Source organism: Ceratotherium simum, chromosome 14 (genome assembly GCF_057802395.1).
Source record: "Ceratotherium simum simum isolate JZ-2026a chromosome 14, ASM5780239v1, whole genome shotgun sequence".
NCBI lineage: Eukaryota > Metazoa > Chordata > Mammalia > Perissodactyla > Rhinocerotidae > Ceratotherium > Ceratotherium simum.
In genome coordinates this window covers 39,273,011-39,297,684 of record NC_141913.1, presented here as the reverse complement: position 1 = coordinate 39,297,684, position 24,674 = coordinate 39,273,011, and the positions used below count along the sequence as shown (strand labels likewise).

Below are 24,674 nucleotides of genomic sequence, written 5' to 3'. Positions count from 1 at the left end.
CACAAGGATGGGCTCCCTCCCAACTTTTGCCTGTAACCTGAAATGCCAGTGATGGACTTTCTAACTCCAAAGAGCCTGGGTATGCTTATCTTATCTTCCTGACCTTTTTCTCCATTATCACGTCTGCACCGTCTTATTAGGGTCTGCAGCATTGTCACTAAACACAAAAACTAGACATGAACATTTTTTAGTTCCATTATATGCCTAGCACAGAGGTTCATACGGTAGGTAGTTAAATATTTGCTGAAAGGAAGTGAATTTTAAAATATATACACTTTATTTTAAAAAAAAGTTTTTTTAAAAGAGAAGAAAATGAGAAAGCTAAAGAAATTATATAAAAAGAAATTATATATAAGGAAACTATAAGAATAGCCCCTGTACCCTACTGCTGGCTGAGCTCACAAGGGCCTCAGGTTATAACGTATCGGGTAAGTCCTCCCCCGCGGACCTCCGAGAGCCTCCGGCAGTGTCGTAAAATATTCAGTATCACATGAAACCTCTTGTCCACTTTCAAAGCTGTGAATTCCTTTATGTCAGCTTCCACTACAAAATAATGACCTGAAAATAAAGATATTAGTGCTAATTTTTATAAAGACAACTTTCAAGATGAGTCTTTAATGCACTGCGCTGTGAATACGAATGGCATTAATCATTTTTACTATCATTATCCAACCAAAGTGAGAACTGGTATTCTTGCTAACATAATCACTCTTTCAACTGAAGTTGCATAATGTTTACTGTAGCATTTCAGAAATGTAGCCCTGTTGATTATATCACTAAATATCTGTTGGTAACTTCTGAACAACTGTTCAGTTTCCAAGAGGCAATATGGTATCGTGGTTAATAGAACGAAACCCACGGCAGCTCAATCACTTCATTGGCTGACCTTGGGCAAGTAACTTAAGATCTCTTTGCCTAGTCTGCATAATTGGGGTAACAATAGTATGAACCTCATAAGGATGTTGTGAGGACTAAAGGTCTCAGTACACTATCCGGCACATAGTAAGTACTATATAAGCATGACCAACTGTTATCATTACTATTCTGATTCTCAAAACATTGAGTACAGTTCCATAATAGACTCGAAAGCACTGTTTCTCAGCTTCAGCACTACAGACATTTTGGGCTAGATAATCCCTTGTTGTGGGAGCTGTCTTGTGCATCATAAGGTACTTTAGCAGCATCCCTGGTCTCTACCCACAAGATGCCAGTAGCACCCTCAACCCCAGTTGTAACAATCAAAAATGTCTGCAGGGATGGCCAACTGTTCCCTGGTGGGAAAATCGCCCCTGGTTGAGACCTATTTCTCTAGATGCAGAATTTTCTAGAATTAGCTTTGTTTCTTATGATTTAGTTACACTCTAAACAGTTGACATGTACACATATACATGCTATCATTTTACCTTTGGTATCCTTCGTTTCTTCATCCATAAATCTGTGATAGAGATTTCTGGCCACAGAATTCATAGACTTTTTTGGTTGATGTAGGATCTTATATTTACTAACTACTGCCTTGTTGATTTCTTTAATAACATCATTAATTTGACAGTAGGTTAAGCGGGATTTCATGTACCTGCAAATAAGTATATGATTAATATTTTAAAGAATCGTTACATAAAATTGTTTTCTTTGAAAAGTGATTATGTATGATGACTTTATACAGTAGCAAACCTATTAGTACTCTTAATAAAAAAATTTTATATCAACTTCCAGATAAACCAGACATGTCTCAACAGCTGAAAAATTAGAGACCACAACATATCAGTGCCTATCTTCCCTAGTTATGCCTGGATGCATTAATCTCTATTCTCCATCTAATTACTAGAAGAATTAATATTACAATTTAAAATAAGCTCTCAAATTCTGATTCAAACTGACTGATTAATTGCAAGACAGAAGTTTACTTAAACATTTTTAAATGTTTGTGAGCAAGGGAAAGAAAAATTTAAATATTAATAAATTATGTAACTCATACCACCTTAGTTTTCTGCAAAAACTTATATGTTCAGAGAGAGAAAGAAAAAAGGGGGGGGGGAGATGAAGGATGACAAAGAAGATCACAAAAAAGGTGACAATGCCAATTAAGATAGAGAAGAACCGCCGATGCAAGCACTGCAAAGGAACGAGAGGGTTCTGAAGTTAAGCTGCAAGGCCAGAGGAGGACCAATGTGTCACCACGCCCTTTTCTATTTCCTCGCTCAATTCCCTTCGAGTATTGTCTGGTTCACTCTAAATCCCACTCTTTCAATCTAGATCACCCTCTTTTCCATCCTCCCAGTTGCCACAGAGTCTTATTAAAAAAACGAGACTCTTGATTTCGAGTGGTCTGTACATACCAAAGCCAAAACTTAATGATCTGCCTCAATTTTTCCCCTCAACAAATTGTGGAATCATTATGTTAAACTCTGTCCCTCGCCTCTATTCAAAGGGGCATTTTTCTAACCAAAACTTCTGTAATGTAAAGTAACACATAAATATGTTTAAAAGAAAATGTTCATATTGACCAAAACCCATTCATTTGCATTATTCCCTTCTTTTCTAAATTCATTTTTGCTGCTCTATTTTTTCTAACCACAATTTCCAAACTGTTGATACCACAGCTCTCCACAATGCAGTTCCTTTAAGTCCTCTGAACTGCCACCTTGATTTCCTCGATACCCATCCCCCACTGTTACCAATGTTTTCCATTTTAATTCTACTCTCAGTAATTAATTTTTTAAAAATAAATAAATAAAAATCCCATGCTTGGAATACCTTCTTTCTTATCCTAACCTTCTAACGTCTGTCATTCATTAAATAATCCCTTAGTTTAAAAATGAATACTCTACCACGACTATTCTAATTTCCTTCCTATATCTCTTCCTGGAAGCATTTTCTAAAAATCCTCCTATGCTCCTCACAGACATTTGCTCTTTCCTTTAGCTCAGCCAATGAACAACAACAATAACAACGACAATTTAAAAAACTGAATAGCATCAAACAGAATTTTCATGAAAATAAAGCTGTCAATAAAGGAAACGACTGAGTGACCAAAAAAACAAGATTAAAGAGAAATGTCAGCCTCATTACTAGGCTCAGAACTGTGAAACAGCCAGAGATTTTTCAAGTGGCTAATAAGCATATTAAAAGATGCTCAACATCATATGTCATTAGGAAACTGAAAATTAAAACAAGATACCATTACACATCTATTAGAATAGGTAAAATAGAAAAAACTGACAAAACTAAATGCAGGTGAGGATGTAAAGCAACAGGAACTCTCATTCATTGCTGGTGGGAATGCAAAATGGTACAGCCACTTTGGAAGACAGTTTGGCAGTTTCTTACAAAACTAAACAGTCTTACCATATGATCCAGCAATCGCTCTCCTAGGTATTTACCCAAATGAGTTGAAAACTACGTCCACACAAAAACCTGCACATGATGTTTACAGCAGCCTTAATCATAATTGCCCAAAACTGAAAGTGACCAAGATGTCCTTTAACAGGTGAATGGATAAACAAACTGTGGTACAACCAGACAATGGAATATTAGTCGGTGATAAAAAGAAATAAGCTATCAAGCCATAAAAAGACACGAGAGGAATCTTAAATGCATATTACTAAGTGAAAGAAAGGAGTCTGGGAAGGCTACATAGTGTATGATTCCAACTAAATGACATTCTGGAAAAGGCAAAACTATAGAGACAGTAAAAAGATTAGTCATTGCCGGGGGCTCGGGGCAGGGAGGAACAGGTGAAGCACAGGGCACGTTTAGGGCAGTGCAACTATTCTGTATGGTACTGTAAGGGCGGACACATGACACCATGCATTTGTCAAAACCCCCAAAATGTACAGGACAAAGAGCGAACCCTACTGTCAACTATGGACTTTAGTTAATAATGCATCTATATTGGTTTGTCAGTTCTAACAAATGCACCATGCTAATGCAAGATTTTAATAATAGAGGCTATGGTCTTCAGGTATGAGAACACTCTGGACTATCTGCTCAATTCTTCTGTAAACCTAAAACTGTTCTAACAAATACAGTTTATTAATTAAAAAACAAAAACTGGTATGGACATCTCTCAGGAAAGTAAAATAATCACACTCTTTGCCCCAGGGATTCTCTTCCTAGGTCTCTATCTCAAGGAAATAAGGAATTACAAAATAGACTTGTCTACAAGAAATTTCAGTTTGGTGATGGACTATGATCAGTCTTTGGGCAGTGAACATGATGTAATCTACAGAGAAATCAAAATATAATGATGTACACCCGAAATTTATATAACGTTATAAACCAAAGTTAGTGCAATAAAAAAAATAAAAGAAATTTCACTGTACCATTACTTGTAACAATGAAATCAATCCAAATATTTAATAAGGGAATGCTTAAATAACTTATAGGGGAACCACATGATGAAATATTATACAACTTTTAAAATCTAAGTTTAGGGGCCCGCCCAGTGGCGCAGCAGTTAAGTGCGTGCACTCTGCTGCAGCGGCCTGGGGTTCACAGGTTCAGATCCTGGTCACGTACCGATGTACCGCTTGTCAAGCCATGCTGTGGCAGTGTCCCATATAAAGTAGAGGAAGATGGACACGGATGTTAGCCCAGGGCCAATCTTCCTCAGCAAAAAAGAGGAGGATTGGTATTGGATGTTAGCTCAGGGCCGATCTTCCTCACATAAAAAAAATCCAAGTTTACATTAATAGTTGATAGAAAAATGTTCATGATAAAAAAGTAAGTAAATTGTATTTATAGTATAACTGTATTGTTGTAATAACAATCAGAAACAATCTGTTATATATGTGAAATTAAATAAAATCTGGAAGAAATACTCTCTATTATCTGAGTGGTGGAATTACAGATGAGTTATTTCCTGACAACATTTTCTAACAACATGTATAATAAAAAAGTAAAGAGAAACGTAACAATATATAGCTGAGAAGTTAAGCAAAGCCCTGGAATTATGAGAGTTTAAAAACATGGATTTCCATAATTGGTTCCCCATTATTATCATCTGTAAAGAGCAAAGGAGACCGCCCCCCCCCCCCCATCTAGGGAAAGCATCTTGTCTTATTCACTTCCTGTATTCTTCTCAGTGATCCAGCGCCCTGACTACACACACACTCAAACAAGCGTGTGGCACGAGTTAAGGGGCAAATGGAAACCAAACAAACACAACACTCTCCATTCTAACTCTCAAATCTATACAACACACTTCCCTTAAAACGACAGCAAAACTGAGGCTACTTCTAAAATGTAATTGGCTAAATCTGTATCACAAAATGGTCCTGGAGAGGACTCAGCAATAAAGTGACCCATCTCTAGATCTACGAAAAGATTTTAAACATTTTCAACAAAAGATTTCCTGCATTTTCATAGTACAATGTAAAACTATTTTAGAAAAGATCAATAACTGAACACAGGATAGTATGATTAACATAATCAAGCTTTATGATTTAAACAATCATGTATGTTATTAGAGTTGAATGTTAAAATTTATCTTAAATACTTACGCAGGAATGCCATTAAACTCATCAGAAGTAATAAACAGCATCTCTTTAATAGTTCTTTGTTCTTTTGGGGGCTTCTTTGTGGGTGCAGGTTCCTCGACTTTGACTGGTTCCTCAGGGTCAAGATCTGATACCTTAACACTACAGAATAGAGATACACAGACATACCGGTAATCATCAGAATTCTGCAGCATACTAGAAAATTTTCCCAACTGAAAATAATCAGTATAAAACATGTGATTCATCTTGTTATAATAATTTTATAGCCAACATTTTTTCTATCCCTACTCCTACTGTTCATGAAGATCTGAAAAGAGAACACTGAAAAATTAAGTCCCCAAATCTTCAGTAATAGAATTGTATTTACGTACCCAAAACATGGTACATATAGGACATATGCTAAACATCTTCGTCAGTTATCCCACTGGCTCCTCAAAGTCAATGTATGTAAAGTTGAACTTAACCTCTAAACAGCTTCTCTTGCTGACTTCCCTATTTCCAGGCATGGAAACATAAATCATCTTGTACTTCTATTTTTCTAATCTATCCCATTGGTTGCTAGTATCAGTCCCTGCCTGTTGCAGACTTATTTTAGCTGCCAGTAATGAGCATGGGTCAGGGTCACCGTTGCTCAGTCTCGCCCAATTTTTGGAGCCAGTGAGAAGCCTAACATAGCTCTTACCTCACTAGTAAATGGAGTCTAGAAATAGGCTGTAGCTTCTAGGTTGTATAACTGTTAGGGAAGGAAGAGACTCCTGTTGCCAGCAGCAAGTCAAGCCATACTGGCTTGACTGCTCCAAAAAAGAAATGGGATACAGAGAAGAGTAGATCCAACCCAGGAGCAAGCGAAGGGAATCCCAAGAAAGACAGGAAGTGAGATTCCAAGAGGACAGCTGAGCACCAGACACCAAGGGCAACCAGCCCTGACTGAGGCGGTGTGACTGAGGAGATGGCCATGTTGTGGGTTGTCAAGATAAAGATGCCCAATGCCATGGTACCATCATCCTTACATGAATCCTAACATGAGACTCCATGGGGAGCCTGGCTGATTCTTACCTGTACTTGCTTGTCTTGACCGTGTGCTAAGGAAGCTCCTAATTTCTCTTTCACACCCTGCCCCGTGTATCAGCTGAAAATCACCATTTCAACCTACAGAAAGGTTCTGCTCTGACCTAGCCCTGAAAGCCAGGCCACAGTGAGTTTAGAAGACAATTCCTCCTATTCCCCAGGCCATTTTCCTGCTGGATGTCCAACGGCCAGCGCACACTATAACCCTGGTGGACATCCTATGAAGACCTCAGTTCCTAGCATTCATTCATGACCTAGCCCACTAATTTTCTCTTCTCATAGGGAAAATCCAAAGTACTCTGACCATGCCAGGGACTCTGTTGAGCTTATCTTCTTCTGGAGACCTTCAACCATCAGCAGAAATACACCTCTCTTCCTATACAGCAAGGTTCATGCCTTCCCTTCAGTTTTTCAAATTTAAATAATATATTGTTTATAAAAACACATATGTAAAAGTGTGATTATCATAAACGCCAGGATGATTTTCTCTTTGATAGAAGGAGGGTCTGCAACACAAGTGTTGTAAGGTACTGGTAATGTCCTATTTCTTAATCTGACTGGTAGATACACTGATGTTTCTCTTATTATTATTCTTTAATTTGCACTTAATAATACTTTAATCACTTTTCTATATATATGATACATTTCAAAAGTTAAAAACAATTGTTAGCCATGGAATATTTTTACATACTTGGAGCCCCCTTTCAGAAATATAATTTTGGTGACAGAGGACTGGAGAGATGGGAGTGGGGAAATATGGGAAAGAAAACACAGGAGCTCCCAAATCATAAAGACAAAAGCTGATGGAAGATCTCATTCAGAGCCAGACAACGAGAACAAAAGGGAGGGCAGGGACAGACACCGCCCGCAGAGGCAGGTGGATGGCTGAGGGCTATGAGAGGGCGAGACAGGTGGGAGATGCTGAGATCCTGTCCAGGCGATGGGAGGACAGGAGCAGCAGGCACGGATGGGTGAGTAACTAGGATCCAGTGAGTTCAGTCTTAGACACGCAGAGTTGGAGGACAGAACAGCTCACCCATCATCGCAGCAAGCAATTAAAACAGCAGAACTAGATGTCATGTCAAGGCTGGAGTTAAACATTGAGTGCATTAACAGTGATGTTAGGTAAGTGTGAGTTAAATAGAGCTTGAGGGGATACTTATAATTTAAAGGAAGGCAGAGAAAAAGGAGGCAGCCAAGTCAGATGTGGGATGACAACTAAGAAAGCACAGTGGGAGCACAGGAAACAGAATGTCAAAAACAAAAAGATGGACAGCAAAATAAAATCTGCAAAGAATCTGGGCTGAGGAGCAATTTTTGACCTCTTTGTGACCTTCAACTGATCAGTTTCATAAGTGTGGCAGTAATAACAGCCAAAAGCCAGGTTTTAGGGGCTCTGGGAGAAAGGGAGGCACAAACATATATTGGCAGTGAACGGAGACAGGACAGTAGCTTGAAGGGAAAAGCAGAGCTAGGTTTTTGTTTCTTTTGTTGTTTTTAAGATAAGAAGCTCAATAACCTTATTCTTACCCTAAGGCAGTGGTTCTCAAGGGTCAGGGGAGATTTTGCCCCCTAGAGGACATAAGGCAATGTCTGGAGACAGTTTTCTTTTTCTTTTTTTATTATTATTTTTTGTGTGAGAGGAAGATCAGCCCTGAGCTAACATCCATGCTAATCCTCCTCTTTTTGCTGAGGAAGACCGGCTCTGAGCTAACATCTATTGCCAATCCTCCTCCTTTTTTTTCCCCAAAGCCCCTGTAGATAGTTGTACGTCACAGTTGCACATGCTTCTAGTTGCTGTATGTGGGACGCGGCCTCAGCATGGCCGGACAAGCAGTGCGTCGGTGCACGCCCGGGATCCGAACCCGGGCCGCCAGTAGCGGAGTGCGCGCACTTAACCGCTAAGCCACGGGGCTGGCCCATCTGGAGACAGTTTTCATTGTCATAACAGGGGGGTGGGGGGTGGGTGCTACTGATATCTAGTTGGTAAAGATCAAGGATGCTACTAAACATCCTGTTCTCACAACAGAGAATTATCTGGCCTAAAATGTCAACAGAGCCGAGGTTGAAAAATTCTGCTTTAAGAGAAAGAAATGAGAAAAAGTGGAAAAAGAGAGCCTGGAGGAGACTCACCCTTGGGAAAGAGGGGCAACATTTTCTCAGAGACAGCAGGATAAGAAAACTGGTGAAGACAGGGAGATATTAATTCTAGTGTTAAGTGACAAAGAAACTGGATAGTCACTAACAAAACTGCCAGTACATGAAAAAGCAAAAAGATTTAAGGTGTCTGTTTTAATAGGTTTATAAATCCAGTTAGGAAGAATAACTATAAATATACTTACAAGTTCTGGGTTACTGTTACTTGAGGCAAATGGGGAGGAATGTTTTCTTTGAGATGTTCCACATCTTTGTAATCTTCTTCAAGAGATTCACAGAGTTCCTGAAATTTAAAAAATGCTCACAAATCAGCATCCATCCTGCCTGTGAGTGTTTGAAGAAGTTAGAGAGAGCATGAAAGACTGCGAACCACAATCACAATGACTGTGAGTATTCAAAACACAGAAGGGATGGAAAAGCACTGAATGCAGCAATATTAAGAAAAAAGAGCTCTTTGGTTTCTAGAGCTGCTTTTGGAAGGCAATATATTATTTTTCTCTACTGGACTTTTTTCAGAGAATAATTATTATAATCATATTACAACATGCAAGGTTGGCATTGAAGTCTTTCTAAAATACTTTAACCTTGGGGGGCAACTGAAAAATATATGAAAGATTTACGCTTGTCATTCCGGTAAACTGCTTTTGTTGACTTAGCAAGCGTTCCCCAGCGTCACCTGTATAAAGCACCCAAGTGACAACGCATGCTGGGATGGCAAGCACGAGACACTGCTTGGAATGACTTCCATTGCTGACACGCACACATTCCAGCTTTATGAAAATTTCCACTTGATCATAACTGCTTGTTTTTGTTTTATGTTAACTTTCACTAGAACTTAAGGCTATGAACTCATGCAAATTTAATAAGGAAAGTATTCTGCACCTTTGGATTCCTGTCATCTGATTCTCAATCATAACATGAAGAAAAATTCCAAATAGCCTTCAATTCTGAGTTGAACATTCTCTAGGCCCACACCTAACCCTAGACATTCTTGGACAGATTAGAACTGAAATCAATACTGGTTTCTATTTTGAATTTATATGACATCTTTCTTTTGAAGAGCTGAATGATGTTCATAGATACTAATTTCATTTCAACTAATAGTAAGATAGGCATAATCATGCCCATTCCTATAGTTGAAAAATCTTTACAGACCTTAAGGACTATAAGGGTATAAGGGATCGTAGAAGCCATCTTGTTCAATCCCATTGAACACATCAATGGCTCTTAACAGCATGAGGTAATTACTGCACGGATTGAGTATTTTCCCATCAGGAAGTACACAAGCATTTTTACTAGCTGAAGTCAATCTAGAAGGCTTATTTAGAACACAATGTGCATGTGAATGAGGCTCAAGTCTTTCTTTACTTGAGAATCCTTATATTACATTTAAAGAAATATAGAAATGCAGAATAAAAGGGATCTAAGAAATAGTTCAGCATGACCCATTATTTACCAAATGAGGACCCTAAGACCCCAAGAGGTAAAATGGCTTTCTCAGGGCGGCAGAGGGTGCCAAGGGCAGCCAGGGTGAGAATCCACATCTCCTCATCCCAGGTCAGGTGTCCCTTCTACACCACTCTCCCAGGATAGCATCTGTTTAAATTAAACCTACCAAGAATTATTTAGGAAATCCTCCCTTGTAGTAAAGTTCAATTCCATTGGCTACCAGCATGAAAAAAGAAATACCTCTGGAGTGCCAGTCCTTTTACTGGGAAAATAAAATGCAAATAGCACCCTATACCATTAATAATAATTCACAAAACTAAGAACATTATAAACTTAAAGAACCCTTAAGAATTCCCTGGTGACTAGGGAGTTTGTATTTATTGCCTTTTTATTTCGTTTCTTCACAAGAAAAACATTACCTTGAGTGAATTGTTGGTCTGTTCTTGATACTGAATTTCCAATTCCAATTTATTTAGAAGTTCATTTACTACAATGATCTCATCTCCTATTTTATTTAATACAGTCTTCAAGGTAGGTTCTTGGCCTATTAGTAAACAAAGATAAAATGGGAACAAAGTATATAGAAAAGTAATACCATACAAGTACCCAACTGAACTCTTGGAACAGATAGCTTTACCTTAGAGACACTAGGGGGTGGAGAAAGGACTGCTGATTCAGCCCCTAGGACCTGTCTCCATGGATAATCTTAAGACTTCATTTCTAAGTAGTTCTTAGAACTCATTTCTAAGTAAGTTCCCTTCTTAGAAAGGGAAGGAAGAGGTAAGTACAAAGTATCCCCTGAGTCTTTTATTTTTGGCAAATTCCTCCACTATAATAAAACACCTAGAAATGCTCGATAAAATAAACACTGTTCTACACACACAGCTGAGCTTTCAAGAGAACAGTAAATCCCCAAGGGCTCCAACGTGAAGAGAGAAGCACAGACCAGGTAGTATGCGTGAGCTGATGCTGCAGCAGCCCTCATGTGGGGGTGCGGAGGAATGCTGGGGAGAGGAGGTGGTCTGTCTCAGCAGCCTCATACATTTGGTTTTAATGGGCATAAGACGCAAGGCTTTGGGACTTCAAAGCAAAGGGTGTTGGAAGTGAGAATCCCAAATGAGGCCATACCTTCTTCATGGGATGTTATCTTCAGTGAAAGTGCAAACTTGAAAAACTCCAATCACCGGCCAGGGAGATAAGATTATGTTTTGAACTGGCCCTCCACAGTGTGTGTGGGAGGTAGGGGAGAGCTCCCTTTCAAAATTAGTAATAGAGGTTTGGGATTCATATATATGCTATCCACACTATTCAGAATCCCCAAGCAGAGAAAGTAACATAAAAAGTCACAGGCTGGTGATAAACCCCGGGTGCCTGGCAGAAACACAACCAGACGTTTATAAAGTAGGATGCTCTCATACCCCCAACCCCACCTTCTAGCACCTCTCTCTAGCTTCATAGATTTGAGGATGGGAAAACCAGAGTATGCTCCGCCCTAGAAATAAAAGTAGTAGTAAAAAAGAATTTTCTAAGGGCAGATCAAAAGCACAAAATAAAAACTATCCTCATAATCAAATCTTTCCATCTTCACTTTTAGCAGTCAAACAATGAAATACACATAAGTACAAGCACAATTTGACCTTATCTGTAGATAATGGAGGCAGCAGAAGTCAGAGAAACCAGTACCTACCTCAGAAGGTGACTGTGAAGGTAAGTGAAAAAGTACCTAAGATTGGCTTAGCACTGTTGTCTGGAACCTAGCAAAGCATCAGAAAGTCTAACTACTATTCAGCATCATAACAAGAAGCAGTCTATTATTCTATCTAATAGGGCAATGCTCATTGTATTTGACACCAGGCTTAAAACCACTAAAAAAAATTAACAAGTAAATGAGAGCACTGATGTGTCTACTGAGATTAATTTCAAGTGGTTAGATAATTATAGGCATACCTCAGAGATATTGCGAGCTCAGTTCCAGATCCCCCCAATAAAGCAGGTCATGTGAATTTTTTGGTTTCCCAGTGCATATAAAAGTTATGTTTACACTATACTGTAGTCTAGTAAGTGTGCAGTAGCATTATGTCTAAAAAAATGTACATATATTAAAAATACTTTATTGCTAAAAAATGCTAACCATTATCTGAGCCTTCAGTGAGTCGTAATCTTTTTGCTGGTGGATGGTCTTGTAAAAAACACAATATCGGGGCTGGCCCCGTGGCATAGCGGTTAAGAGCGTGCGCTCTGCTGCTGGCGGCCCAGGTTCGGATCCCGGGCGCGCACCAAGGCACCGCTTGTCAGGCCATGCTGTGGCGGCATCCCACATAAAGTGGCGGAAGATCAGCACGGATGTTAGCTCAGGGCCAGTCTTCCTCAGCAAAAAGAGGAGGATTGGCATGGATATTAGCTCAGGGCTGATCTTCCTCACACACACACACAAAAAAACCAAAACACAACATCTGGGAAGTGCAATAAAGCAACATGCAATAAAATGAGGTATGCCTGTAACTGGATACAGTATCTCCTCCCTGTACACTGGTATCTCAAATAACCTTTAGTCATCTAAATTTTAGGGCCTTGTTTACTGATCTGTAGTAATATAATCAATTGAGCAAACTCACTATTTTTTATACAGTGACCTAGTAAATTACAGCAAAGTGGCAAACAAATTACAGGGCTTTATTAAATAGGTAGGGAACCAAACAAATTACTCTCCCCACATACAAATGATGGTTACCCAGTATGTACTAATCTAATACGTTGGCATCGGCCAGGCCTCATGCTTTGGTGGAGTCATTTAAACTCAAGGTTTGATAGTTGTAAAGATCTCCAAATTATATTTTTATCCAACAGTAATCATGCCCTCAGAAAGAGAATCAAAACAAGGATAATTATTTGTAAAGGAAAAACTCTGTTTTCCATATCCTGTGTAGGGAAAAACCCAGTTCTTCCCACTATGTCTTCCCTGTGTGTGTCCTTTACCTTCACAAAGAATACCTCACTTCTGACATTTTTGGTCACCAAATGGGGAGGAGGTTCCTCTCAACAAGCAATTCTCTGTGACTCCAGCTGGGTGTCCTACAATTCAACTCAATTCTGACACTATCTACCCAGAGAAAGCATCAGATCCAACAGGTTAAGGACTCAGTCCTACAAGACTGTCCCCTTCCCATTTCAGATGCCAATCCTGAGTCCAGGTTGTTACCTGTGCTTCTGACCAACTGGCTATAAATCAGAGGTTCCCATGATCCCCTTCTCAGGTTCAATTAATTTGCTAGAGCAGCTCATAGAACTCAAGAAAACAGTTTACTTATGTTTACTGATTTATTATAAAAGAATATGATAAAGGATACAGATGAACATCCAGCTGGAAGAGATGCACAGGGCAGGGGCACGGAGCTCCCAGGCCCTCTCTGAGGGCACCACTCTCCTAGCACCTCCACATGTTCACCAATCTGGAAGCTCTCCAAACCTCATACTTTTGAGATTTTATGGAGGCTTCATCCGGTAGGCATGATCTACCATTAACTCCATTTTTAGACCTTCTCCCTGAACATGAGATTAGGGGGTGGGGCAGAAAACTCCAAGCTTCTAATCACGGCTTGGTCTTTCTGGTGACCAGTCCTCATCCAGATGCCCACCCAGAGTTGCCACATTAGAATAAAAAACACTCCTATTACCCAGGAAATTACAAGGGTTTCAGGAGCCTTGTGTCATGAACCAGGGTCAAAGATCAAATATTAGAACAAAAGATGCTCCCAGTACTCTTATCACTTAGGAAACTACAAGAGTTTCAGGACCTCTATGTCAGGAACTGGGAGGCAGAGACCAATATATATATTTATTATAAACCACAATGTCATATTATTAGAAATCTAGATGTCACTTTTAGATTTTTCAATAAAAGCAGCATAGAAATAGAAAGAGACTAGACTGGGAATCAGGACACAGAAACTAGTCTCAACACTACTCACGAGCTGGGGGACCTGGGCAAGCCTCTTGACTTCTGAGAGTCTCAGTTTCCTCCAGCGTGAAATGAGAGGCTGGAGAAGATGAACCCACAGTCCCTTCGGCTTTAACTTTCTACAGAGTATGTGAGCCATAAACTGTAAAACAGATGAGGCTCCTTTATTAGAGGTTCTCAACAAGGGATGGAGAATATCAAAGTCCCTAGGAGGACATGTATAATTCAAAAGGGCATTCCAACATTATAATTTCATATTTGAAATTTTTTTTTTAATTATCAATTCATAATACAAACTACAGTAAAATTTCAACACGATCTTCCCAGCAGATGTAATTCTGCCTATCAATAAATCTTTAACTCTCCTAGATAGGGCTGGGGAGCAGCACATCATTTTTATTAACATTTTTCCAGACTTGACAAGGATCACCTATTTCTTTGCACATCCATTGCATCATTCTCTCAGTGCTTCAAAATATTTTGGAAGCTGGTTTACAACCTCTAAGTTTCTGAATGTTTAAAAAACTGATTTCATTTTCAATTAGTTGTTTCCCAGCAATATATAGTGATAAACTTCCTCCCAAGCAGGCTGTAAGATGGGTTATGAGCTACTTCTAGCTCCCTGGGTCTTTTCCATTTCTGTTTTTATTCCTTGCCTTTTAGTATCTCCATTTAGCTCTGGAACCACAAATACCACATAACCTTCAAATCTTACTAATATGCTTTGTGTTTCTCAGAAAACCATAAGTAAATAAATTTAATTAATACTCAATTCATCGTTCAATGTAACTTACATTTTAGTATCCTCTGCAATATTCAAAATATTGATGCTGGCAAGCTTTTAAAGTCACTATTCAAAATTTAAAATTACCTTTCTAAGATACATTCACTTAACGAGGCATAAGATATCATTCAAAGTGGAACAATAATCAAAATACATTTTGTATGTACAAAGTCAGTGGAATCTGTTTTTACTTACCACAGTTTCTCAGTGACAGAGTTTTTTTAATATTGCCAATCTTTTCATTAATATGACAGCATAATTGGTCCAGATCTGAGGAGGCCATCCTTTAAGGCTCTGAAGAAAAAAAATATAAACATGTTTATTAAAAAAAGCCAGATAAATTTCTGTTCAATTTCAAAATCCAATAGTAAATATCCAATAAATCATATCTCCTTGAAAGTAGTTTCTTTAAATTCAAGAGTGATTTCTTTAAATTCTACAAAATTCGGTTTCTAACCAACGTCCAGTACTGACTTGTCTTAGAATCTTCTATGATCAATGCATCCCAAACCAAGGTACAGGGAACAAACCTGCGTCACTTCCTTAAGGATTAGTAGATCAAATGCACTATTTATATATAAAGATAACATTGGTATTTTCTTTAAAAACGCAAAATACACAAGAATTTTAAGGAAAAATACAGTAAGATCAAATAAAAGGGGCCAGATAAGCATTTTCTGCTATGCTTCGGGGCGGGGAGGGGGGGATTAGAACTTTACCGTTTGCAGTCGGTGAGGAGGCGGAGGGAGGAGAAGGAAAGGAGTCATTTACTATGCACTCCCAGGGTAGCTGAGGTCTAAAGCACCCACTCCAGCCAACCCACGGTAGGACTGTCAAGCCCTGCTCCTCCGCCCCGCCCGCGCGACCCTGCACCCCCTACCCGGCCCAAGCAATGCCTTCCGCCTGCTTCCGAGGGCAGGATCCCCAACACCAGACTCCAACCTCGTGCCGATTTGGTGCAAAGGGTCCACTAGCTGGCGGGTCGCGAGCTGCGAAGACTCCAGTCTCGGCCGGAAGCCCGTGATCACGAGACGCAACTCCAAGACCGAACTTGAAACTGCCCGCCGAGATCCGGCGCCGCGCAGGCGCACATCGGCGCTCCCGGAACGCGGGCTCAGCGAGCGCACGCGCTGTCGCGTCATCCAAGGCCACAGCTGGGCGGGGGCGGGGCCGGGGCAGGGAAAAGGCGGGGCTGGGTAGGCTTTGGTGCCCAAAGCTACCAGGGTCGGTGCCCCTCCTACTCCAGGCGGTCACAAGCGATCTCAGTTACCCAATCCTGACCGCCGTCCAGCAGAAGGCCAAGCCCTCCGGGGATCAAATGGCGAGCTAAAACAGTGGGTCCCCAAATTGGCTGCACGTTAGAATCAACAGGGGCAGCTTTTACAAATTCCAGTGCCTACCTAGGCCGTACCCCAAGTCAATGAAATCAGACACTCTGGAAGTCAGGTCCAAGCCTTAATATTTTTAAAACACCCCAGATAATTCCGAAAAGCAGCCAAGTTTGTGAGCTAAAAGAGAGGGACCCTGTCTTCGTGGAATTTACAGCCTCTGTAAGGGCAAATGCAAATTTAAAATGAGAAAAGAATTTAATTCTCCCTGGTGAAAAAAAGGGGAAAGCGTCTCAGGCCTGGTGCGGCAGCTCCACAGTCATCAAGTATCCAGGCTCCTTCCATCTTTTGGTGCCACGGTTCATATTATGCATTCTGGCCTTGCGGTTGCCGGCAGTTCAAGAGGACTGCCAGCTCCTGTCCTCAGGTCTTTGTTCCAGGCAGCAGAAAAGAGGCAAGAGTCACAGGCTCGCTTACCAGTTGAGCCAGCATCTTTAAAGAATTTTTCTGGAAGCCACATCCAATGGCTTCTATCTGCTTTTCACTAGTTGCTCACATCTGCAAGAGAGACTGGAAAAAAAATCAATAAAAAATAATTGAATCTGGACAGTTACATTGCCTCCTCAACAATAAAGGGAGAACAACAGCATAGATTCTGGGCACGCGAATAGCAGCCTTGGCCAATTCTACTTATTACTTTTAAAACTCTTTTATTATGGAAGATTTCAAACATATAAAGTTAGAAAGAATAGTATAATGAACCCTACGCTCAATCCATCACCCGGCTTCAACCATTATTAATTTATCACCAATCTTTCTCTCTCCTCCCATCCCTTGCCTACTGGAATATTTTGAAGCAAATCTCAAACACTGTATCTTTTCATCCAAAAATATTTCCTAACAATAGAAACTCTTTAAAAATTACCATATTAGTATTATCACATGTAAATATTTTAACAATTATTCCTGAATAACAAATATCCACTCAATGTTCAATTTACCCTGATCGTATCAGAAGGTGTTTATTTAAAAACTGTTGTTTGAATTAGAATCCAAACAAGATCTACACATTGTTATTTTGTTGGTACATTTTTTATGTCTTTTTCCATCTTGACACACCTACTTATTTAGAGCTAAATTCCTTTAACAAGAGCAAAGCCTTTCATTGTAGGACTAGATGTAAGGCTTGAAATGTCAATACTCTAGGAAAAGAAATACTCTAGTAACAGAAATTCACCATGCAGCGTCAAGGACAAATAGTATCAGATTATTTCCCGTGAGAAAATAAATAGGAAGAAGAGAGCATAAAGGCACTGAATACAAGAGGGGAGGGGAAAATGTGGAAAAAATATAGAAATAAGCTATTGGATCACACTGCCCACTTCATATTTCTTTCTAGGACTGGTTTATTTGTCAGGACTCCTTCAACTGCAATGACAGAAACTCATTCCAAAATGACTTAAGTAAGAAAAAAAGACTTTATTTGGCTTATAAAACTGTAATGTGTGTGTGTGTGTGTGTGTGTGTGTGTGTGTGTATGTCTTCAGTTACAACTGGATCCAAGTACTCAAACATACTATTAGGAAGCCATCTCTCTCAGTTCTGCACTCTTCTGTGTTGCTTCTGTCGGCTGAGGAAAAATCACTGTAATTTAAACAACAGATATTTATTTGTGCAGTTAGAACCACAATTCGGGAGACACAGATTTAGGCAGAAACCCAAAATGTGCTCCAGAGAAGACAAAGAAAGTCAAGATCTAAAAAGATAAAATGAGATAAATCACACAGGTTGTTTTGCAAGACGTGGGATGGATGCTAGCAACAACTATTATTCCTTGGCTACGCATGATTGGTTGCTAGGGCCATCTTTAATGCCAAAAATTTCTTATCTAGGGGAGTAAACATTTTTCTATAGGAATAAGCATTTTTTCTTTTCTTAAAGAAAGGTCAAGACAACAACAGTGAGGCACAGTTCAAAACATCCCATTCCATCTGGGCAGAGACGTGGTGTACATGCATAAGCTCACTTCCTTAATTGCCTCCCAGCTCTATTTTAGAAGCCTGACATATGTTACTCCATTTTGCCATTGCTGTCCACAGTTCCGTTCTCAGGCCGACTTTCCCTGTGGTGACCTCCAGTCCAGACTTATACCATTATAGGTTAGCAGTTCTCCCTTTCCCAAGAGATCTAGCAAACGCCCCAGGATTGCATCTCATTGCCCTGACTTGGGTCATCTGCCCACTCCTGAGCCAATCCATCTATTTAGAGGGATGGAATGATCTGATTGGCTAAACATCCTGGAGCTGGGGGCCAGGTAAGCCCTACCCAAAACATGAGGTCTGAGAGTAGGGACAGAGGTGGTTTCTCAAAAGAAAATCTAGCTGCTTTTATGAGACAGTAGGGATAGAGAGATGTGTGGGAGGCAGGTAAAAATGAAATAAAAACTTGTCTTCTTCAGGGTTCTAACCACATATACACAAAAGGGAAAAAGTGAAAAGAGCAGGATGTGAGAAATTGTTGAACTGTTCTTTACAGAAATATGAGCAAGAGTAAAAGTAATGGGAACTCTAGTCTTCAGGGAAAAATAATAACAATAACACCAGTTAACATTTATTGGGTACCTACTCTAATCCAGGTATTTTACATATATTATCTTGTTTAATCTTTGTAATAAACACATGAATACTTACAATCATGATCTGCACTTTACAGATGAGGAAACTGATGCTTATAAGTAAGTAATTTGCCCAAGTCAATAAATGGCAAAGCGGGTCCCTGACCTCAGAGCCTATCCTCTTTACCATGATGCTCTGCTGCCTCTCAGGAGCAAGAGGTCATTCGCTCCCAGGGTGTTTCTGAACCTAAAGACTTCCATCATTGTTGAATTCCCTCATGACACTTACATTACCACCTGGAGAGCTAGATTATTTATGAATTGTAAGTTTTTGGTACCCAACAGACTTTGACAGAAAAGACTTTATTCATAATTTTAGTACTTCTCTTTGTCTTTTTCTTGCAGCTAGGTGTCAAATTTAACTTCTGGATGTACCCAAGTCAGAATTAACTAAAGGCCTCGTTGTAGAATAATGATCAAGGATCTCTTTAAGCAACAGGACTCTGCATTTCTGGGAAGCTTGGGAAATATTTATTTCTCTGGTTTTGTCCAATGACTGGTGACCAATTGGTCCAATAAGCTTGGGGCCAGCTTCATAGCTGTCTGGTGCTGATGGGTCTTCCTTTCAGAAGAGGGAAGGCCCATGCTAAGAGATGGGGCACCTTCTGAGATGCCTCACTGATCACGCAGGATAGGTCTGACTCTTTGGGGATTTATAACATCCAAGGCAGATTATGTTTTTACATTTCCTACTAAAACTACACTCCTTTGGCTTGGTTTTAAAGCCATTTTCCAACAGACAAAATTATAACCCAAGGCATTTACTTGTAATACATTTCTCACAGGGATCATTTCTCAATTCTTATTAGTGGTCATAGTAGCTGAGATGAACCATCCCAGAAAATCAGACTTCTTACTTTTACAAAGTCTCATACCTAAAATGAGTTGTAGCTCTGGTGGGTTTTTCTTTTAACCGGTGAGGAGAGGAAAAAGAAAAAAGCTTTTACTCTCCCCTAGTGTGCTTTCTTCACTTCAATGAGTCTTTCTCCGGTGTATAATTTTTTAGTGTTACAGTCAGATCCTCAATTTCTGTGCCACCAGGCTGCCCTTAACAAAGGCCCAGAGGTATGCAGTATTATTAGAGGCAGGAAGGGAAGGTCCCCAGCATGAAAACTACCCTCTCTCTCTCTTTCTCTCTCTCTCTTTCTCTGATGTCTGAACCTCCACCTATTAGTGAGAGAGAGGGAGATGGAAAAAAACATCAGGAGACCTTTTCGTAGTCCCACTCAGTCATTAATTGGCTCTGTGAACTTGAGAAGTGGATGACTTCTGAGATCGCTTCCAGCTCAAAGCATTAGGTTCTTTTTCCTTATGAAACATATTTCTCCCTTCCTGTAGCCTGCTTTTATAATATAAATATGACTAGGTAGAGGATAGTAGACTTTTAAGTTAAAAAGGAGAATTAAGACTGCTCCACAGATTTTCCTTCCCCTACTTAACAAAATGCACCAAAAATAAGCTTTAAAAAAAAAAAACCTTCTCCAAAAAAAAGTCACTAATAATTGCCAACAAGGACAGGGAGATAATATAAGGTAACAAACTTTAAAAACTTATGTTGAGGAGGGAAATGAGATTCTGGAGCAGAGAGGAGAGGTAGAGCATGGTCTGGCTCCTCACTACACTGCCATACCTGAAATTATATTGGAGAGCCCCTATATATGAGAACTGAAGGAAATCTAAAGATTACCAATGAAGGGATAGCCTTTCTTTTTTCCTTCTTCTTGGCCATGGCTCTCTCTCTAACTGAGTCTAGTTTTCTATTGGGAAACAACCCAAAGGTTGAGAGTATTCCCTAAAGGGATGGACTATTCCCTGAAATTGTGAAGAGCAGAACATTGGTTCAGGGCATTTAGCAAATGAAATAAAATGAAAGGAAAAAAAGAGAAAGGGAGGCAAGAAAGGAAGAAACCATGCAGAGATTAATAAGGAAAGTGACTTATGGGAATACATAATTACACAAATGGCAAGAAATTTTATATCCATATGAATTATATATACATTAAGTAACTAAAAATCAGACTTCACAGAAAAGAGAATAAACAGAAACAAAAGAAAGAGATAAAAGGAGAGCATCAGACCTAAAAATATATATTGAGGGTCCAAACAACACCATTACAGAACAAATACATTGAAGTACAAATAGCAAGGACTAGAAAAGACACTACTGAAAATCAAGTTAAAAAAAAAGCTTAAGATGACTATAGTGCATGCAGTTGAAAAAAAAGAGAAAGAAATTGAAGCAAATACAGTGAAGCCCTCAGAAACAAAAGATAGAAATGATCCAACATGAGGATGATTGGTGTCCTAAACGCAAGGTGCCCAAAAAATAGACCAGAAGAATCCAGAAGATGTAATAAAGGTGATGACCTAGAAAAAAAAAATTGAGCCTCTAGATGGAGGTGCACATTGCATTCCAGGAAAATTTATTGAGACACTGTATACAACTAGAAATATCCAAGTTAAGTTATTCAACTTTAAGGATAAAGAAAGAATTCTTCAAGCATTCAGGTGAAAAGCAAATTGGCTACAAGAAGGAAAAAACCAGGCTAGCTGGCTTCAGACAACTGTGACATTTTCCCACATGTTTTTATTTTGAAAAATTTCAAACATACATAAAAATGGAAAGAGCTGAACAACAAACACTCATGTACTCTTCATTTAAATTCTTCAAATGGTAACATTTTGCAATATTGTGCTCCTTATATGTCTATACTCTATAGTGGTGGTTTTAAAACTCCACAAATATTATAATATATTGCAGATTCTAGGGAAACCACTGAAATTTTTTTTGAAGTATAATTGTTTACTAATGCAAAATGCTCAACTAAAACCAGAGAAGGTAGGAAAAGAAGGCTTTGACCACAAATGAAAAATAGTTGCAATCATAGTTGATATTGACCCAAATATATAAATAATCATATTAAATGTGAATGGGTCTAATTATATCAATTAAAAGACAGAGATTCTCAGCATGGATTTAAAAAAAAAAGCATAAGGCCCAACTCTATGTTGTCTACAAGAAAACCACTTTAAATATAAAGAATCCGATAGATTAAAACCAAAGGGATAAAGAAAGGTATACAATTATAATGCTAATCAAGAAAAAGCTGAAGTAGCTATATTCACTTTAGGCAAAGTAGACTTCAGAACAAGGAAAATTATCAGGGATAAACAGAGACACTACAGAGTGGTAGAGGGATCATTCTCCAAAAACACATACAATCCTAAACATGTATGCACCTAACAACAGGGCATCAAAATATGTGAGGTAAAAACTGATAGAAATGAAGGAAAAATAAACAAATCCATTAGTACAGTTGGAGACTTCCCCTGTCAATAACTAATAGATCAAGCAGGAAGAAAATCATTAAGGATATAGGTTATTAGCAGGCATCAGAATCATTCAGAAGGCTTTTTTTTTTTTTCCTGAGGAAGATCAGCCCTGAGCTAACATCCACACCAATCCTCCCCTTTTTGCTGAGGAAGACTGGCCCTGGGCTAACATCTGTGCCCATCTTCCTCCACTTTATATGGGATGCCGCCACAGCATGGCCTGACAATGGTGCATTGATGCACGCCTGGGATCTGAACCCGGTCCACCGGCAGCGGAGTGCGCGCACTTAACTGCTACGCCATAGGGCTGGCCCCTCAGAAGGCTTTTTAAAACACAGATTGCTGCGCCCATCTCCAGAGCTTCTGATTCAGTGCATGTGGGATGGGGCCCAAGAATTTGCATTTCAAGTTCCCAAGTGATGCTAATGCTGTTGGTCCGGGGGTCACGCTTTGAGAACTATTGGCTTAGATCAAAGGAGCCATTGGTCAGGCTGAGCTACACTCTGTGACCTCGTTATTTCAATTATAATTTGAGGGAGTGATAATTCACTGACATATTAATTTGTATAGATATGTTATCTTCTTCCTGCCTTTTCGAGAATAGAGCTTGATCTTTAGCCGTTTCTTGCCACATGTATTTTTTGCAAAGTATAAGGAAGAAGTTCTTTGAACTCAGAGGCCTTTTATAAACACCTTAAAGAGTTTATTCCAGGTGTCCTTGAGAGAGAGGGGGGAAAAGAGGTTCCTTTGAGATCTAGAAGAAAGGAGATATTTTGGTGAGGCTGGAGAGAAATCTGAGGTCTATGGTGATCAGAGGGGAAGCTTTCCCACTTTATAATCATGTCCTAGACACATGATAAAATCTCCAAAATTGGAGCATCAAGTGAGAATCATCCCGGTATGGGGCCTCCCAGCCTTGCCCATGATTCTCATACCCCACACATGGGGCACAGAAGCAACAGAGCAATCAGAATACAGGAAGCTATGGAAATGGACATAGAGAGATTCTGAGAGATGACTAAGGGACCCCCTGCACCCACACTCCCATTAATCTGGTAAGACTTTGGCCTTCTGACAACTCTGGAGAAGGGAAGCATCATAATAACAGAATGGATTTCTTGCCAGCTGAACAAAAAGGAGACTTGGACTAGGATTTGAATAACTTGAAGGACAATGAATAAATGTTATTTCTCACACATCTGAGTTTGTGGACTCAGATTTATACTTGCCTCTCTTGGTTAATATAGCAATCGTAAAATTATCTTAAGAGAATTTGTGAAACCAGGAAATCAGCACTTCATATACATTTCCATGAGGTTTCAGGGAAAAGGCTAATCAAAAACTTCGTATTTAAAAGAAAAAAAAGGATATAGTTTGAACAATACTACCCATCAATTTGATCTAATTGACATGTATAGAATACTCTGTCAAACAACAGCAGAATACACATTCTTTTCAAGGTTGCATGGACAATTCAATAGAAATCAATACTAGAAAGATAGCTGGGAAATCCTCAAATATTTGGAAATTAAAAAACAAACTTCTAAACAACACATAGGTCAAAGAAGAAGTCTCAAGAGAAATTAGAAAATATGTTAGGGTCTCACTTCTGGGATGGCAGTGTGAGGAGCTCCTTGGACCTGCTCCCCAGCAGAACAAACATAACTGGTGAAAACTACAAAGAAAAAAATTAGCCATTTAAAGTGTCTGGTAGTTGTCTTAAGGGCACACAGAAAATGAAGAAATGTTTATTCATAAAATCTACTAAAACTTAGTAAGAACAGTAAGTGCAGCACTTGAGTCACCACCTCCTCCTGGTCTCTCCAATTCCGGTTCAGCCTGATGGAGGCTCCACTCCAGGCAGGTGTAGCCACAACGGGGATCGTGCTCCCCTCGGATTCCTGTCAGGGGACATGGTATCTCGCTGGCAGGGCAGGACGCCAGCATTTCTCATTCACTCCAACTCCGAGCTGAAAAGGCCAAATTTCTGGTGAGTGTGGCCAAAGGCCGGGGGTTCCCTTCCTCTACCCAGCCCCTAGGCAGAGGCTCCACCCCAGGCTTGGCAGATAGAGACTACTAGGGCCCCAAGGTCCTTGCTCCAGCTCGCTCATAGGGCAGAGGTTCCATGCCAGGAGAGTCAAGCCAAGAAGACCCCCATCCAGCACCCAGAGTAGTGGTTCAGAGATTTCACCCAGGTGGAGAGAGTTCTGAAGCTCTGCAGAAAGGAGCTGACTTTATTTGAAGCAGACCGTGGGGAAGTTCAAGCTTAAGGGTGCTCTCAAAAACAATGGAGATTTTGGCGTAAAGCAAATAAGAGGATGCTTGTAGCTCCTCTCAACTAATCAGAATAAGCTAACCCATAGGCCAGCTAGTTCATCAGAGAGAACCAGGGAAAGAGACAGCTAAAAAGAACCTTCCTGCGGTC

At 39.7% G+C, this 24,674-nt stretch overlaps 1 protein-coding gene across 3 annotated transcripts; it reads right to left on the bottom strand.

The window, feature by feature from the left end:
* Window positions 1–254: 254 nt before the first annotated feature.
* Window positions 255–16,001, bottom strand: SKA1 (spindle and kinetochore associated complex subunit 1). 3 transcript variants are annotated; one of them, XM_087439241.1, is made up of 7 exons: window positions 15,857–16,001; window positions 15,110–15,208; window positions 10,592–10,716; window positions 8,909–9,006; window positions 5,502–5,639; window positions 1,404–1,573; window positions 255–558 (listed from the first exon to the last, which is right to left on the bottom strand). In XM_087439241.1, the coding sequence occupies exons 2-7, from the start codon at window positions 15,195–15,197 to the stop codon at window positions 410–412; spliced, it is 768 nt and encodes a 255-aa protein (XP_087295367.1). In that variant the 5' UTR covers window positions 15,198–15,208; window positions 15,857–16,001; the 3' UTR covers window positions 255–409. The 3 variants fall into 3 exon arrangements, with proteins under 3 accessions (XP_087295367.1, XP_004422597.1, XP_087295368.1); XM_004422540.3 differs by having other exon boundaries at window positions 15,795–15,971; XM_087439242.1 differs by lacking the exon at window positions 15,857–16,001 and adding an exon at window positions 15,634–15,769.
* Between the last annotated feature and the right edge of the window lie 8,673 nt (window positions 16,002–24,674).